The following is a 16,998-nucleotide window of genomic DNA, read 5'->3' on the forward strand; positions in this document are numbered from 1 at the left end:
GAGATTTTCAGAGATGAGTTTACTAAGATCAGAATAAAACTGGAGATAATGACCCTGGACAGCTTTAACTATTTCACCTCCCAATCAAACCAGCACAGGCCAACTTCACAAATGAATCAAAAGATAGTAATGTTCCAAATATAGATTTTGTGGGTCATTTTTTCTCTTTCCCAGACTCTACTTGAATTCAAGCTTAAAAAAAAATTGGAGTTATCAATGTTGAGGAAGGCAAGTATTTTCTGGATTAACAAGGTTAATTATTTGTAGGGTACCCCAAGTTTATCATGTATAGATGTCAATGTGTTCTGGTTGACAAATATCAAGCAATCCTTACAAAGAGACATCCATCAGTTATCATACTTTTGCTACTATATTTTATACCAAAATAAGTTTTGAGTTTTTTGATAAAAGTAGCTTTGCCGAAACTAGTATAATATAACTGCTTTTATGTTTTTATAGAAAGTAAACAATAATCTGTACTGGACATCTAGGTCACTGTCTTCAAGTATATCTTCTACTAATAATCAAAAAGTTTAAAGCAATGCTAGATAGACACATTTATTAAATTACCTTCACAACAGTTTATTTATTTTTATGTGGTGCTGAGGATTGAACCCAGTGCCTCCTGTGTGCTAGGTGAGCGCTCTACCACTGAGCTACAGCCCCAGCCCTACAACAGTTTCTTTAAATCAACTTAGGAAAATGTCATCTTTCCTCTCCCCTCCCAGATCTGATGAGCATAATAGAAGCTTGTTACAAAAATAACAAATGCTGAAATATATAAATTAATCTACCATAAGTCTCTGAAATGTCACCAACTCTCCTTCACCCCATAACCCAAAAGTAAAATGCCCAAATTATTTTTCTAACCCTTGTGTCCTCAAATATACCCTTCATCACTAGCTAAGGTCTCGTTTGTGGGAAAGACTTTGATCTGTACAGTCGAACACTTACATACTTTCTTGAGGGGAGGACAATTTTGTCCTTTCAACCTCAAACTCAATGAAGACAGTGGTCCCGCCCTGCGACAGTACTAAAAACTTAACATTTAGCATACAGTTCGTTCTTTACAGAACAGGTCCAAGGGTGAATGAAGTGTTACTTCCTCCTCTTTCCTCCTTGGTGCTGTCCACCTTTTCTCTTGCCACCCAAGCCAGGTGGCCCGGAATGCATCTTGCCTCCCAAATTTCCTTTTCTCTTCCCCTTCTGGCTGGGCGGGCCGCCTTTCCTCTTGCCTCCAGGACCCTGCCGGTTCCCTTTTCTCTTGCCCTTCTGGCTCATTTTTCTCCTCTTGGCGGCCTCCTCCTGGTCCTCTTCTCTCATCTGCTTGTTGGTGGCTCTCGTCACATCCAGCTGAGGCTTTTTGCTGTTCATGACTCGAAGGAGCTCCAACTGGTTCTTTTTCTCGGCTGCGAAGTCCCCAAAAAGGGGCTGAAACTTCCTCTTCTTGCCTGAACCCCGAGGAGCCTTCTCCTTGGGGAGGCGCTCCTGGAAGCGCCCCACAGAGGCGGTGGAGATCTTGGCCACTTGCATAGCGCGGCCCAGCTCCTCCTTACTCTGGTGTCCGGTAGGGTGCAAGCCGGCCGCGCTGGGCAGCTGCATCTTGTGCGCACGGGCCAGATTACGCAGCCGGTTCAGCTCGTTCTTGGCCACGCGTTCCTTCTTGGCCTGAATCCGCTTGGCGAACTGGTCTTCTAGGGGGTCGGCGCTACCGGGAACCTCGATCAGCCATTCCTTGGTGTCATCCCGGGCGCGCTTGTAACCCCAGCGCCGCCGCCACTGGCCGCTCACCTCGTCCCACACTAGATTGGTTTTCTTCTTGGGACGGATGCCCTTAAGGCGCGCGAACTGCTGCCAGCGTGTAAGCGGCCGCGGCCGTGGGAGCGGCTTCTCACGCGGCAGGCGCGTGGTGGGCTCTGGCAGCCGGGCCACCAGAGCCTCTTCCACTCGCTCCGTGGGCAGCTGCCACAGCTGGTTGATGAGCAGCTGCGTATTGTCCCGTGCCAAGGCCCGCAGCTCGGCCTCCGGCGTGGGTCCCGCCTGCCGCAGCACAGTCGGGGGGTTGCGGTCGGAAGCCAGCAGGTTACCCAGGTCAAATTCCAGCTCCAGCTCCTTGTGCACTGTGATGCGTTGCAACTTCTCTGCCTCTTCCTGCTCCGCCTTTGCCAGCAGCGCCTCCACGCTCTGGCCCTCCATGGCTCCGGATCGGTCCCTTAGCTTTGAGGTTAATAGTTGAAGTCACTTCTCAAGACCAGGGCCCGGGGTCCCCGCAACTCAACCACGTGCGGAAGCCCGGAAGCTCAACCCGGAAGACAAAGGTTCGCTTCCGGGTTATGGGCTTGTGATCCCGGCGACCCAAGGCCGGCAGAGGGCGGTGTTGGAGAGCTGATAGGATTAGAAGAGTGACATTTTGGCTCGGACCCAGATGTAGGCGGAACTGGCGCGATCCCGGACTACAAGTTCCGGGAACTGGTTGGGACTGCGACTCCCAGGATGCCGAGGCAGGAGGCGGTCCCCGGGGGCGGTCGGAGTGGGACGCGGGCCGGTCAAATTTCTGGGGCTGCATAAGGTGTGTTACTGGTCCGCTGAGTGTTAAAGTATTTACATTTCAATCAAAGATATGTAGTTAATCACCCCTTCTTGGACGGGACAAATCATTGCACCATAGTTATAACCCGTTTTCGGGGTCCTGGATGTGAGCAGAGACACATCCCACAGATATACATAAAGGTTGTTTTGCCAGTGAGCGGGGCTGGTAGTTACGCCGCCCTGAACTGGTGCAGGTGTGCACCGACCCCAGCGGGTAGACCTGTCCGGAGGGGGCAAAATTGCGACTGTATGCAGTGGAGGGGAGAAATAAAGAATGTCCTCCTGCTTCTGCCCCTTTCAATGCTTTATTCACTCAAATTACTCAATACAATTTCACTCTATAGGTTCTTAATCAAGAAAACACAATTCTTAATGCTAGGCATTGCAATAGACATAATTCACAGCAAACAATTCTAGATTAATTAATTCTAAGCGCTGCAAAACACACTTAATCATGACAGGCTAATGACAGACATTCCCTCTGCATGCTAAGTTTAAGTCTTAAGCCTTAGGCTTTAAGTCCAGCAGATGCACACTCACTCAGACCACGGTGATCAGGTCTGGAACCAAGGCAGGCTTTTCCTGGTGAGGAGTGGAAGACTGATTGAGGAGAGGGTCTTAGGGAGAAGTTGTGCTCTCACTAAGGTCCAGATGAGATGGTAGAGTTTGAGAGCGGTGAGGATCACGCAGAGGCTCAGGAAACGATGAAAAGTGATGGGATGTCAGGTCCTCATCAGGCTCTCCAGCTCCAGTGCATCCTTGTTTCAGCTGGCCGAATCCCTCTTCATTGGCTCTATTATTTATACTAAAATTTGGGGCTTTTGACCCCTCTTTCAATCCTTATCAGCTACCACTGGATTTCTCAGTGACATCATTTACTGCGGGATCAGAAACATCTGGGGTCTGGTGGTCTCCACCCTGATCTTATTGCCTTTCCCTCTCATCAGGTGAGGACAGCCTGCCAGGGGCTTCACTCTGTTTATCAGGGCGAGGGGAAATAACTTGTTTGAGGCCATGCTGGAGGACTCTGTGGGTGTGCCTGGTGAGACTGCAGGTTTCAAACTGGAGTTTTTAAAATGGAGTTGGTTCGGCTCAGGCCTAAGGGCATCCTCATAAGACCCCTGAGTTGACTCAGAGCTCCGAGAGAGTCTGTTGCTTTCCTGGCAAAAGAGCACCCGGCTCTGCAGTTACTCTGCTTGGTTCCAGTTCCTGGCTATGAGAATGTTTGACCTTGGGCTAGGCTATTTAACTTGGTTAGGCCTTTTAAAAAACCTTTAATATAGGAATATTAGCCACATCAATGTTTATAGCAGCTTACCTCACAATAGCTAAACTATGGACTCAACCTAGGTACACAATAGAATATTACTCAGCCTTTAAGAAGAACAAAATATGGCATTTGCAGGTAAATGGATGGAGCTGGAGAATATCATGTTAAGGGAAATAAGCCAATCCCAAAGATACAAAGGCTGAATGTTTTCTCTGATATGGAGATGCTAATTCACAATAACGGAGGCGAGCTAGGAAAGAATAGAGATACTTTGGCTTAGACAGAGGGAGGAGATGGGTACGGAGGTAGGAAGGATAGTAGAATGAACTGGACATTATTACCCTTTGTGCATATATGACTACATGACTGGTGTAATTCTACATCATGTACAACCAGAAGAATAAGAAGTTATACTTCATTTATGTATGATGTGTCAAATGCATTCTACTGTCATATATAACTAATTAAAACAACAACAAAAAAAGATGGGGCTACTAATGGTAATCACATCCTAGGGCTATTATGAAGATAAATAGGTAAATACACCCCAAGGGAGGCTTAGACTAGGGTCTGGAATATAAATAATCAATAAAAGTTAGCTAAATATTAATTATTATTTAATCTTCATCATGGCCAGTGAACAATGCAGTGTCATATAGTGTTTAAAAATTAGGTTTCTTGGGTTAATCCAACTCAGTTTACCATTTACTAGTTCTCCTTGGACAGGTTGTTTAACCTAAGCCCTATTCATAAGTATGACATGTTAGTTCTTGGTACATGGTGAGAACTCAATAAACATTAACTATATATTGTTACTAACTCTTGTTATTTCCACTGATGAAAAAGGAAGGCTTAAGGAGTGAGTTGACTTATGTAATACAACTAGGACATGTGGGAGCAGGATCTTCACTCTGGCTTTAAGACTACATACATATCTTCTGCAATGCCATCCAAGCTTTTGATACTAAAAAAGTGCGGTCCACTGACCAGAAAAATAGCATTACCTGGAAGCTTGTTTGAATGTGGAATCTCAAGCCTCCTCCTAACTGTAATTTATCAGAACCTTCATCAATCTAGGTGATTAGTATGTAATTTCAAGTTTTGGAGACACTACAGATTGTGTGGTTTGCAAGGTTCATTTTCCTTTTAAGAGGGGATTATGTTGGAGAACCGTAGCAGTTATTACATTAACTACTTTCAACCTTAAAACTTTGGGAATTTGCCTAGGAGACAGTAAAGATATTGCTACTTTGGGCTTTGATTTGCCTCTGATTTATTATTTCACCCAGTGAACATTTAATTGAATGGCGATCATGTGCCAGGCACTAGATATAAAAGTAATTGAGACCTTTTGAAACATGGGAAAAAAAATATAGGTACAGAGAAATTTACTATATAGTGTGATTGAACTTTTAATAGAAAGTACAGCTGTTAGGATTAGCTCCTCTTTCAGTTTTCTGAATTAGGAAAAAAGAGCAGGGATTGTTTCTTTCTTAATGGATGCAATGCTGTTTGGTCTGGATCATACAGATCACCTCTTAATTGAATTTTAATAGTTTTTTGTTCACTAGTTTTTTAGAGCCCAAATAGATTTTAATTTCCTTGAAGGCTGGAGACTAACTTTCACTTCCATATAGCACTGGGCATATAACAGTATTCAATATATTACTATTGAAAAACTAAATATTATAGGCTTTCTAATTAAAATAATGTTAATGTTCATTCTGTTAGATTTGAGTGGAGTAAAAGTAGTAAGACTGAGATGTGGAAGTCTCAAAAATATCTTACTGAGACAAGTGGGTGGGTGGTGGTCTTTAGCTTGCATTTTTGTCATACTTATTTTAGGCAAGACTATATAGTGTCAAGAAAAAGAAAGCCTACCAGAGATGTATAAATACATGTGAATATATTTTAATAGTATGGAAAATGTTGGTACACATTGTCTTTTCTCTTTATTTCTCTTCTTCATTTAGTCCTATAAATTCAGAGAGACCCCAAGTGTGGTCATCAGATCTTACTTCTTTTCTCTCTATACCTGCTCTCTATGCCATTTCATCCATTCATATGGTCTCAGCTGACACTTTTGTGCATATAGTTTTTGTGTGTGTGTGTGTGTGTATGTGGGTACATAGTTCTTAAAAGTATGTTTTTATTGCTTTCCTTTTCAAAGGTTTAGGCTGAAATTTCCAACACTTGCCAGACTGTTTCACCATACTCTAAACTCAGTATGTATAAAACTATATAACACATAATTTCCCCTCAAATTAACTTCTTCTATCTCCATCCATTCATCGTTCCCCCCCCCCCAACAAATGTTGATAGAAGGCCTTTGATGCTTGAGGAATACAATGAGAATATGATTGTTAGTAGAAACAGTTTCAATTGATATTATCATCATTCTGTTCAACTAATTTGGGCTTGAAATGATGAAGTCAGCCTTGACATCTCCTGTTTCCAAATCCAATCTGTTCAAAGTCCTGTGAGGTTTGTCTCTATATTGTACCCTTTCCAGCCCCACTGCCATGACCAATTGGTTAGCATTTTGTCACTGTCACCAAAATACCTGACATAAACAACTTAAAGGAGGAAAGATTTATTTTGGCTTCATGGTTTAGACATTTTAGTCCATAGTTGGATGCTTCTTTGGCTCTGAGGTGAGGCAGAACATTATGAAAGAAGATCTTGTTAGAGGGCTGGGGATACAGCTCAGTGGTAGACCAATAGAAAGCTTGTCTAGTGTATATGAGGCCCTAGGTTCAATTCCAGTACTGCCAAAAGGGGGAAAAAAAAGGCATGCTAGAAAAATGCTATTCACCTTAAGACACTCAGGAAACAAAGAGAAAGAGAGAGGCTGGGAACAAGATAGATAAGTCCCAAGAGCATACTACCAAGGACCCACTCCTTTCAACTTCCTCTAGTAATTCCAACAGTTATTTGGAATATATAATGATCCTCCTGCATTTCCTGCCACCTTTCAATAATTTATTCAACTAAAATGTCTAAACCATGAATTCCTCAGTGGATTAATTAATTGATCAGTTTAAAGCCCTCATGATCCAATCACTTCCTCAAAGCCTACCTCTGAACATTGCTGCATTGGGGACCAAGTCTTCAACATGAATCTTTGGGGAACATTTAGTATCCGAGCCATAATAGTGACCTTACCAGTGTCCTATTCTGTATCTCTTCCATCTGCTTCTCCAGATCCTCTTTTCACTCTGCTTGCTGCGCTTGGCTTCCAGTTGAGTTTGACCAGCTGGAAGCAGTGACAGATCAGAAGGTGCAAAGAGAGCTAGGTCAGTACACATATGCCCTCAGTCCTCTGCAGATTGCCATCAGAAGGCCATCAAAAAGCTTTTGTGGCATCAATAGGCCGCAGTTCCTATCATGTAACCTAGGGTGATTTTGGTTCTCTGCCATTGTAGCATCACTGTTCTTTATGGGTTTCCTTACATTGGGTTTGCATCTTTGTAAATATTTCCTTGGTTTGTCTTTCTTGAAATATCTAGCTTGATTTTTTTTACCTGTTTGCTGCCAGGTCCTTGATTGATATCTTGGGAACGATCCTAGGAGCATATTAACAGTTTCCTGCATCTTTTATGGACATTCCTGAAGATTTATCTTTCATTCATCTGTCCAAATCGAACTCTCCTCTCTACTTAACAGAGTAAAATTATTTTTGGCTTTGGATGTTCATGATCTGGCCCCAAATAACTTTTTTTAAAAAAATACATGTCATAATAATCCTTCTTCTGCTTGTTTTCCCAGTATTTCTAATCCCACTCTTATTTTTCATTTTAGCTGTTTCTCCACAGCTTTAAGGTGTTCTCATCAGAAATAAAAACTTGAGATGCAGAGCAAAAAGTCAGCAACTGTATTTTGGTAGCAAATATTGTGAAATTTTTCATTAACAAAAGTGAACCTGTAGAGAGCGTTTCCCCTTTCCTCCACAACAAGGGTATGAAAGTTAAAGACATTAAAGTAATATCTTTAATTTTCCTTTAGTATGTAGTTACTTTGGTCAGTGAAACTTCTTCTTCTTCTTTTTCTTAAGCAGTTTGTTCATTCTTTGTTAGCATATTAACTTGGATTTATTATCTAGATGTTTCTTAGTTGTCTCCTTGTGACAATGGAAATTGTTAAGGATGAGTCAGCCATTCTTTAATCCTGCAGGATTTTCTCTTATTTTTTGGAGTATTTTTGTCTAGGAAATTCAATGTGCCAGTAATTTGATAAAATAGCAGAAAAGGGCCCTTAAAACTCTTACTGATCTTCACATTGTTCAATTTTACTGATTTGTAATTTTATTTTGGAAGTACTTTAAAGAAAAATTTAATTTAGAAAAATTCTTAATCATGGAGAAAATTTGTGTTCAAGTGCCTCAGTTTTAGTCAGAAATCTATACTAAAAATTCATTATTTGATTTTCAAAAGGAACAAAGAAAATAAAGATTTTGTATAATTAGTGTAGAAGTGGATAAGATAACTACCAAACACTGTACCTTTGCCTATGAAGAACTTTGGAATTTTACGTAGTAAAAATTATGTTACCTTAGTGGCAAGTAGGTGTCACTGTATCCATGTCAGCATCTGAGAATGCACTGCAAATCTTATCCAGCTCATTGAGCCCACTTGGTGATACAGAAGACCTGGTGACTATGAAGTGTGTCCTTTCCCCCAAGACCTGAATAGGACTTTTTATCTGGAATGTATAAATAATGATCTTGGCATTTCTCAATATTTATTTCTCTTGCCTCATTATTTAAGATAGTATAAATTTTCAGCTCCGAAAACTGACTCCTTGTGATAGGTCCTGCCTTTCCTTCTCTGGAGAGCCTGTGGGTTACAATGGAAATATTTTATGTCTCAGACTGTAGCTTATTCATCTGAAAAATGAAGGGTTTTGTTTTCCATAGATAACTTTTAGAATTCCATTTGTTAAAAGCCTATGTTCTTCAAGTACCCCAATATTATTTTTTTAACAGAGTGTGTTCTTTCTGCATTAAAGTTTTTGATGAGTATTCCCTTTTTAATGAACCTCTTCTTAAGTTGTCATACAAACATTTCTCCTGAGGTGTGAGGTGATCTGTGAATCTCCATTTAGAAACCTTGGCTATTTTTCTAGGCTAGAGAGTGCATGTTTGACATGGAAGAACCTGAGGAACTTCACTGAGTGTTTCAGACTTTTTCTTATGAGCTTCCTCACTGCCTGTATCCTTCAAATTATTAATGAAGCCTGATACTGTATAAGATTCCTGGTTAATGGAAATTTAATTTGAAAATTAGCTCTTGTATGTTAACGCACTGTCTGAAGAAGGTACCACCCTCATCACATTATTTTATTGTCTTTATAACATTTATTTATTTTTCATTGTCTGTCCTCTGACACTTTTTTAATTTTATTTATTTTATTTTTTTGTCCTCTGACACTTTTTGAAAGTAAACTCTTTGAGAATACCAACTTTGTCATGTTCATGCAGTCACTGTAGTGCCTAGAACATTTTAGAATAGTGTCAGAATGGTTCTTGACTGATGCTCAATAAATGGCCTTTTAAGTGAATAAGATACAGTCCTTACCCTCAAGGAATTTTTGGTCTAGTAGAGAAATCAAACGAAGTACATAGCATTCAGGAAAAAAATATGAGCAACCAACTACCATAAAGCAGTAGAGTAGAGTGGTTATGAGTTTAGGCTCTGAAGTTGCAGACTTTGGTTCAAGTCCTCATTTTGAACTAACTTTTATGGGCTGTATTGTGTCTCCCCATCCTTCCACTCATATGTTGAAGTCCTATTCCCGAGTATATTAGAATGTGACTATTTGTATAGGGTTGTTAGGAAGATAATTCCTTTATAGGGTCATTGGTGTGGTCCCTAACCCAATTTGACTGGTGCTGTTGTAAGAGGAACTTTACACATACACGAAGAGGAAAGATGTTATGAAGGCACAGAGAAGACTTCATCTATAAGCCAAGGAGAAAAGCCTGATTCTTCCCTCACAGTCCTCATAAAGAACCAACACTATTGACACCTTGATTTTGGGCATTTAGATTTCAGAATTATGAGAAAATAAATTTTTGTTGTTTAAGCCATCCAGTTTGTGGTACTTTGTTGTGGTAGCCCTAGAAAACTACTTACACTGACTCTATATACTTAAATTATTTTTTTATTTATTAAAATTTTTATTACTTCATTTTAGTTATATAATAATATTAGTGTTAATTATGACATAATTATACAAGCATAGCATATAATTTGCTTAATTCAGTCCCCAGTACTTCTCTTTCCTTCCTTTCTTCTCTCTCCTGTTTTCTTACCTCTACTTTATTGATCTTTTTTCTATTTATGGTTTTGTTTTAAAAGAATTAGTACCTTGTAGATGTATATGAAGGTGAGATTCACTGTGGAACATTCATATGTGTTCCTTGGAAAGTTAGGTCAGATCCCTTCCACTGTTCTTTTCTTTTCCTATCCTTATACTTAACTTCTGTAGACTTTAATTTTCTCACCTGTAAAATGAAGGAAAATTACAGCATCTTTCTCATCATTATATGAAGATTAAGTATGATAGTGTATGTACAGTGTCTGCTGACTAGAACATATTTGGTGCATGTTTATTACTAGTATTGAACACAGTATTCATTGTGTTTGCTACATCTTTTAAATAGAAGATTGGTTTATTTTTTACTATTTTGGAAGTGTCTTCAGGCATTCACATTTCCTTTCATTTGAAGATACCAAAATCTGAGCTTAATAGAACTAGAGTTGTTTTTTTTTCTTTCTTATTATGGTTCAAATTATTCTCTAAAAATATATGTAAGTGATTACAACAACGGTGTGGTTTTTAAATATAGTAAAAGTTTATTATCTTAGCTCCATGGAAGTCCACATACAGAAGAAGATCTGAAGTCAAATGTGACTTATATTCTAAATATTAAAGAAGGAACTTAAAAGAGGCAAAAGTGGTTGTAAATGATTCACATGTAATACATAAGTAAATTGCAAATATCACGTACTATATTAATTTTAAGGCAAAATATTGAACTTGCTTAGTCATATACCTTTTAGAGCTAAAAAGTCATCTCCATTTACTTTGTACAAATCTTTCTTTGAAGTAGTCGATAATGTCATAGACTTTTTAATGTATAAAAGTGTAGCAAAATATAGTAGAAAAACCTAGTGAAAAAGTATTTTAGAATAAATTGTTAAAAGGATCAGTGGGAATAATTAGCTTCTCCAAAAATGAATGCATTTGGAAAGAATCACATTCTCCTTTCCCCAGTTTATTCTAACTGTGCCAGATATCCTTCAGTAGAGGTCTTATTAGACTTTTTTTTAATCATGAAAGTTGGAGGTTAGACTAGATGACTCGTTTCTGGTAGTGTTCTGATAGTGTGTTCTTAACACAACAAAATTGGATTCTCTCAGTCTAATTAATTTGTTGATCTCAGGCATTGTCAGAAGAGTGATACAAACCATAAATTTGCTGTAAGGTAACAATACTAATGTGTTGTTTCCCTTTCTAATGTTGTTTATATTAGAGAGCTTTCCTCTTAATCAGGAGCCCTTCCACTCTATTTTGAGGAAGGGAGGAGAGGTAGAAAGGAGGTGTCAGTGGGGTTGATACATGTGAAATGTTAGAAGATTTGTAATAAATCCTAGATTATGTTTAAGAAACAATCTGATTTTTTCCTTAAAACATTTAATTGCACAAGTGATACATGAATATATGCTTTTGAAAAACTCAAGCAATAAAAAGTGTAGGATCCCTCATCTTCCTCTCCTCTTCCTGAGATTCTTATGTCCCCTTCTCAAGATAAAAATTTACTCTTGATAAATTTACATTCTATATATAAACACACACACATAATTAAAAAAAATTTATAGGAGAATACTCTGAAGTTTTGATTTGCCTTTGTTTTCCTATTTCTTTTTTTTTGGGGGGGGGCAGGTACTAGGGATTGAACTCAGGGGTACTTGACTACTGAGCCAGATCCCCAGCCCTATTTTGTATTTTATTTAGAGACTGGGTCTCACTGAGTTGCTTAGCACCTTACTTTTTGCTGAGGCTGGCTTTGAACTTGCTTTTGTAAGACAGATGAGCCTAGACACCAAGGAAGTAGCAGAAAGCAGATTTATTGGCTGTAGCCAGGTTCAGAAGGGAAAAGCTTTCATTACAATCAATCAGTCCCCCGAACGCCAAGTTCTTTATACCAAGTGTATAGGGGGAGGGGCTCAGAAGTTCACAGTCTGCAGAAGTCCATATAACAGTAGGTTTTCTTCTACTCTTTTCGGCTCCCAACTCAGGCCAGGTTTTACAAAAATAACCTCCAGGGAAGCTCTCTGTAAAAATCAGTGCCTGGGAAAGAGAGTTTTCCTTCCCTTTCCACCAGCTGGCTTTCAAGGGCCTAACTTTGAAATGTAAACGTCTCTGTGAAGACCTTGGGTTAGTCTTTCTTATCACACTCTGCTTCTGCAGACATATCCCCCGCCTGAAAATTCTTTTGCAGAATTTTTGCTGAGAGTCTAAGAACAATTATTGTAGTGGAGAGAGGTGATGTCACTACATTGCAATCCTCCTATCTCAGCCTTCTGAGCCGCTGGGATTATAGGTGTCTACCACTGTGCATGGCTGTTTTCCTATTATGATGATACATATTAATTAGGATTGGCTAGGTTGTACCAGAGTAACAAATTGATGCCATAATTCCAGTGGCTTACATATACAAAAGTGTATTTTTCATACTTATTTCATGTGTTGGTAGAATCTCTTATGCAGGGACTTATGCTATAAATTGTTAAAAGGATCAGTGGGAATAATCAGCTTCTCCAAAAATGAATGCATTTGAAGGTTTCACATCTTACAACTGCACCATCCTTTGTTGTTTTCATAGAAGTGCAAGAAGAGAGAAGAACATGAGCTTTTTGCTCTCCCAGCCCAAACATGACACGTCACTTTCACTTCAAGTCCATTGGCCAGAACTAATCCCATGGCCTCATTTAACTGTAAGGGATATTAGAAATAGGAGTATATATAATATAAGGTGAGTATTACAATCTCTGATAATGTCTTATAGCTAGTTCAGTATAAGTAGATAAAAATCTATCAAGTTTTTCAATAACTGCATAGCATTTCATAATGTGAATGCATTCCTATAGATGGACATTAGAATCATTCTCATCCTTACACAGTTGCAATGAGCATATTTACATATATTTCTTTGTACACATGTGGGATAGATTCTGAGTAATAAAACAGCTGGATCAAAGGGTACTTGTATATTTAGTTTTGATGCACATTCCAAAATTATTTATCCCAAAGGATTGTACCAATAATATCAATCTTTTTATTTCTTGCCAGTGCTGTGGCCAAAAAACAAAAACAAAAACAAAACAAAAAACAAAAAACAAACAAGCAATCTCAAATCTCATTTGTTTTTACTTTTTTTTTGTTCACTAGTGAAATCAATGTCCTTTATCTTTCTATCTATATTGACTCTATGTTTCCTTCTTTTTCCTATTCATTTATAGGAGGTTTTTATGAATATGTAGGTATGTGTGTTTATGTACATATATAGCACATATATGTACATATATGTGTTTGTGCATAATTTTATTTTAAAATTTTTATTTGCCATGTATAAAATGATTTGTAAATAATGTTTTCTTTTTGTTTCTTCCTTTCGAAACTTAATACCTTTTAATTTTCTTATTTTACTGCACTTGTTAGGCCCTGCGTATAATGTTGAATGGATGGGTACTTGTAAGTGTCCTTGTCTTATTTCTGACATTTAGAGGAATCCTTTTTTGGCTTGTTTTGTTTTGTGGTTCTGGGAATTGAATCCAGGGCCTTGATTATACTAGGAAAGTGCTCTATCACTGAATTACATCCCAAGTCCCAGAGGAAATCTTCTATAATGCCTCACCATAGAAAATAATGTTTTCTGTAGGTTTTTGGTAGATGCCCTGTATGAGGTGAGAAAAATTTACTCAAATCCTAATTTTCAGAGATTTTAAAAATAATATGTTAGGGTAAAATACTATTAAATATGTTTCACATAAATTATAATTATTATATAGTTTTTAAAAATCTGTTGATATGATAAATTATACATTTCATAGAGTATGCATTCTGGGATAAATCCAGCTTGCTCATGAAGTATTTGATTTGGCTTGCTTACATTTTGTTTGTATTTTTGCATTTCCTGTTCATGGGTATGTAGGCTTATAATTTTTCTTTTTTGTACTATCCTTGTGCAGTTTGGATATCAATTCTGCAGTAATATCATTGGGTAAATAGGGGAGTGTTCTTTTTCTTCTGATCTCTGGTGGAGTATTTATAAGATTGGAATATGTGATTGTTTGAAAATTTGGTAAGATTCACCTGTAAAATCTTTTGGGCTTGATATTTACTTTGTGAAGAGATTACAGTTTTGTTGTTATTTTAAAAAATGATGTCTTTGACTTCATTTTGATAATTCAATTTTAATAATTCTCAATAAGATTTTTTTCCTATAAAATCTTACAATTCTGTTTCCTATAATTTCTACAAATTCTATTTCTTCTAATTTTCAAGTTTATTGGCATAAAATTTTTATCCATTCTCCTCTTCAACTGTAGTTATGTCTGTTATTTCAGTGCTAATATTATTAGACATTTCTATTTATTTCTTGATCAGTTTTATCAAAGGATATTCTATCTTATTAGTTTTTGCAAAGATCCATTTTTCTGGGTTAGTTGGTACCCTTTTGAAAATAAATTTCTAACTTATTAATTTATGTTCTTATTAATTTTTCTTTCAACTTAAATTTTTAAATTCTTTTTAAAAGAATGTGTGCATGCTCAACTTAATTTCACTAATTTTCTGATTTTGTTTTTTTAATACATAAGAATTCCTTCTCTCTTTCAAGACTTCTCAAATATTTTAATATGGTATTTTGATTTTCACTCAGTTCTCTGTATTTTCTTGGAAAAAATATTCACACATACATATACGTGTGTGTGTGTGTATGTGTATATATACATATATATATATATATATATATATATATATATATATATNATCTTTTTTTTTTTTTTTTTTTTTGCCTTTAAAGTCAACTCTCAATATCCTCCTGCCTCAGCCTCCTGAGTCATTGGGATTACAGGCATGCACCATTGTGCCTGACCCATAGTATTTTATAAATTCTGAATTTTTATTGTTTCCTGAACACATGATATATTATTTCATTTCTGTATTTTCTATCAGAAAGTGGAAGAAATCAGAACAAGAGTATTAGAAGAGTAGACCCAGGTTAACACCTTAGAATCTGTCCACCAACTATAATTTTTAAAGGAAACTTAGTTTTATTTACTATCAGTTAGTTATAATTATCATTAGCATGTGATGTAATATAAATCTTAAACAGAAAGAAAGAGACTAGAATTGTGGGAATGGGGAATTCATTCCAGTGAGATGTAGGAATAGAGAAAGTACTTCAGGAGAATTGTTAGTTCATTTGTTCATTTATCATTCATTCTTTTTTTGGGTATAGGGATTGAATTTGGGGACCCTTGACCACTGAGTCATAACACTAGCCCTATTTTATTTAGAGACAGAGTCTCACTGAGTTGCTTAGGGCATCACTTTTTGCTGAGGCTGGCTTTGAACTCACAATCCTCCTGCCTCAGCCTTCTGAGCATGCGCCACCATACCCAGCCATCATTCATTCTTGAAATGTGTATGAGTCTGAACTTCACAAGATGATTTGGGAGGTGACAGAATAAAAATTGATGAGGAGTATTTTAATTTATTATTATTTTTTTTTTTGCAGTGCTAGGAATCAAGCCTGGACCTTGTGCATGCTTAGACAAGAACTAACACTGGGCCACATCCCTATCCCTTTCATCATGGGTGAGGAGTATTTTTTTTTTTAATTTTTGTTGTTGTTGTAGATGGATACAATATCTATCTTATTTATTTACCTTTATGTGGTGCTGAGGATCCTACCCAGGGCCTCACACATGCTAGGCAAGCACTCTACCACTGAGCTACAACCCCTGCCCAGGTGAAGAGTATTTTAAACAGAAAGTATCCTCATCAAAGATCAGAAATGTGAAAGTGTGTCATGTGTTTGGAACTCACAGTAATTCAGAACTTCTGAATCATTTGAAGGGACAGCAGGAAATGAGGCTACAAAAAGTAGGTGGGGCCAGATTGTGAAGGGGTGTGCATGCCATGCTTTGCTCTATATTTATTCTACAACATTTATTGAGAATCTGTTGTGTGCTAGTACTCTGTGCTGGGCACTGGGGATGCAGGAATGAGAAAGGCAGTGTTCCTGATCTCCTGGAGCTACAGGCTTTGATAATAGAATGAGGTAATTTAAGCGTATAAATTGTTGAAAAGTTTACTCTTGTAGCAGTCAGTAGGATGTCCAGATAGGAGACAGCTGCCTTAGTTAAGGGAGTAATGATGCAAGCCTGGACTAGGGAGAGGGATGGCAGCTGGCAGAGCAGATATAATAGACATGTGTGGGATGGGAGAAGATTGAGGTGACTGGACCTAGAGAGGAAGGAGAGCCAGTCACCTCTAGTTGCATTCTTCATAGTCTGGCCTAAAGACAAAGGTTATAATGTTGCACTGCAGCTCTTATTTGTGCTTCTTGTGGGTTCTTGGAGACACACATACGCGCGCACACACACACATACACACACACAGTGCCAACTTGTTTCCCATGGCTTGCAGCGTCACATCAATATTTCCTGAAATCAGGTGTGGCAGGAGGCTGTTGTCCTCTGTTCAGCCAGGTTATGATTTATCATAATTGACTAACTGGAAATGCTCTTGTAGAAGAGTTAAATTATTTTCTAGGTTTTTATTAAAACAGATCATTTGAGGTCAAGCCAGAGGGGAGGAGCCGGGCCGCCGCCAGCGCCCGGAGCAGGCCCAGCGGCTCGCCAGCGTGGTGACCGCGTGACCCCAATTGGAGAGGGGGCAGAGCGGAGCCGCCACCCGCACCCGCAAGGTGGGTAGACCCGCGACCCAGTGGTACATGGGCGTGGTAGGAGGGGCAGGGCAGAGCCGCCGTTCGCGCTTGCAAGGTAAACAGACCTGTGACAGCCTGGCGGGTCAGGCCCAGTGGCCTGCCAGTGTGGTACACA

At 38.5% G+C, this 16,998-nt stretch overlaps 1 protein-coding gene across 1 annotated transcript; it reads right to left on the reverse strand.

Annotated features, from left to right (window-relative positions):
• Positions 1 to 542: 542 nt before the first annotated feature.
• On the reverse strand, positions 543 to 2,326 carry Rrs1 (ribosome biogenesis regulator 1 homolog). The gene has a single exon (XM_015485828.2). It carries the CDS (start codon positions 2,194 to 2,196, stop codon positions 1,099 to 1,101), a length of 1,098 nt encoding a protein of 365 aa, XP_015341314.1. The 5' UTR covers positions 2,197 to 2,326; the 3' UTR covers positions 543 to 1,098.
• Between the last annotated feature and the right edge of the window lie 14,672 nt (positions 2,327 to 16,998).

Source organism: Marmota marmota, unplaced genomic scaffold (assembly GCF_001458135.2).
Source record: "Marmota marmota marmota unplaced genomic scaffold, marMar, whole genome shotgun sequence".
NCBI classification, from domain to species: Eukaryota; Metazoa; Chordata; class Mammalia; order Rodentia; family Sciuridae; genus Marmota; species Marmota marmota.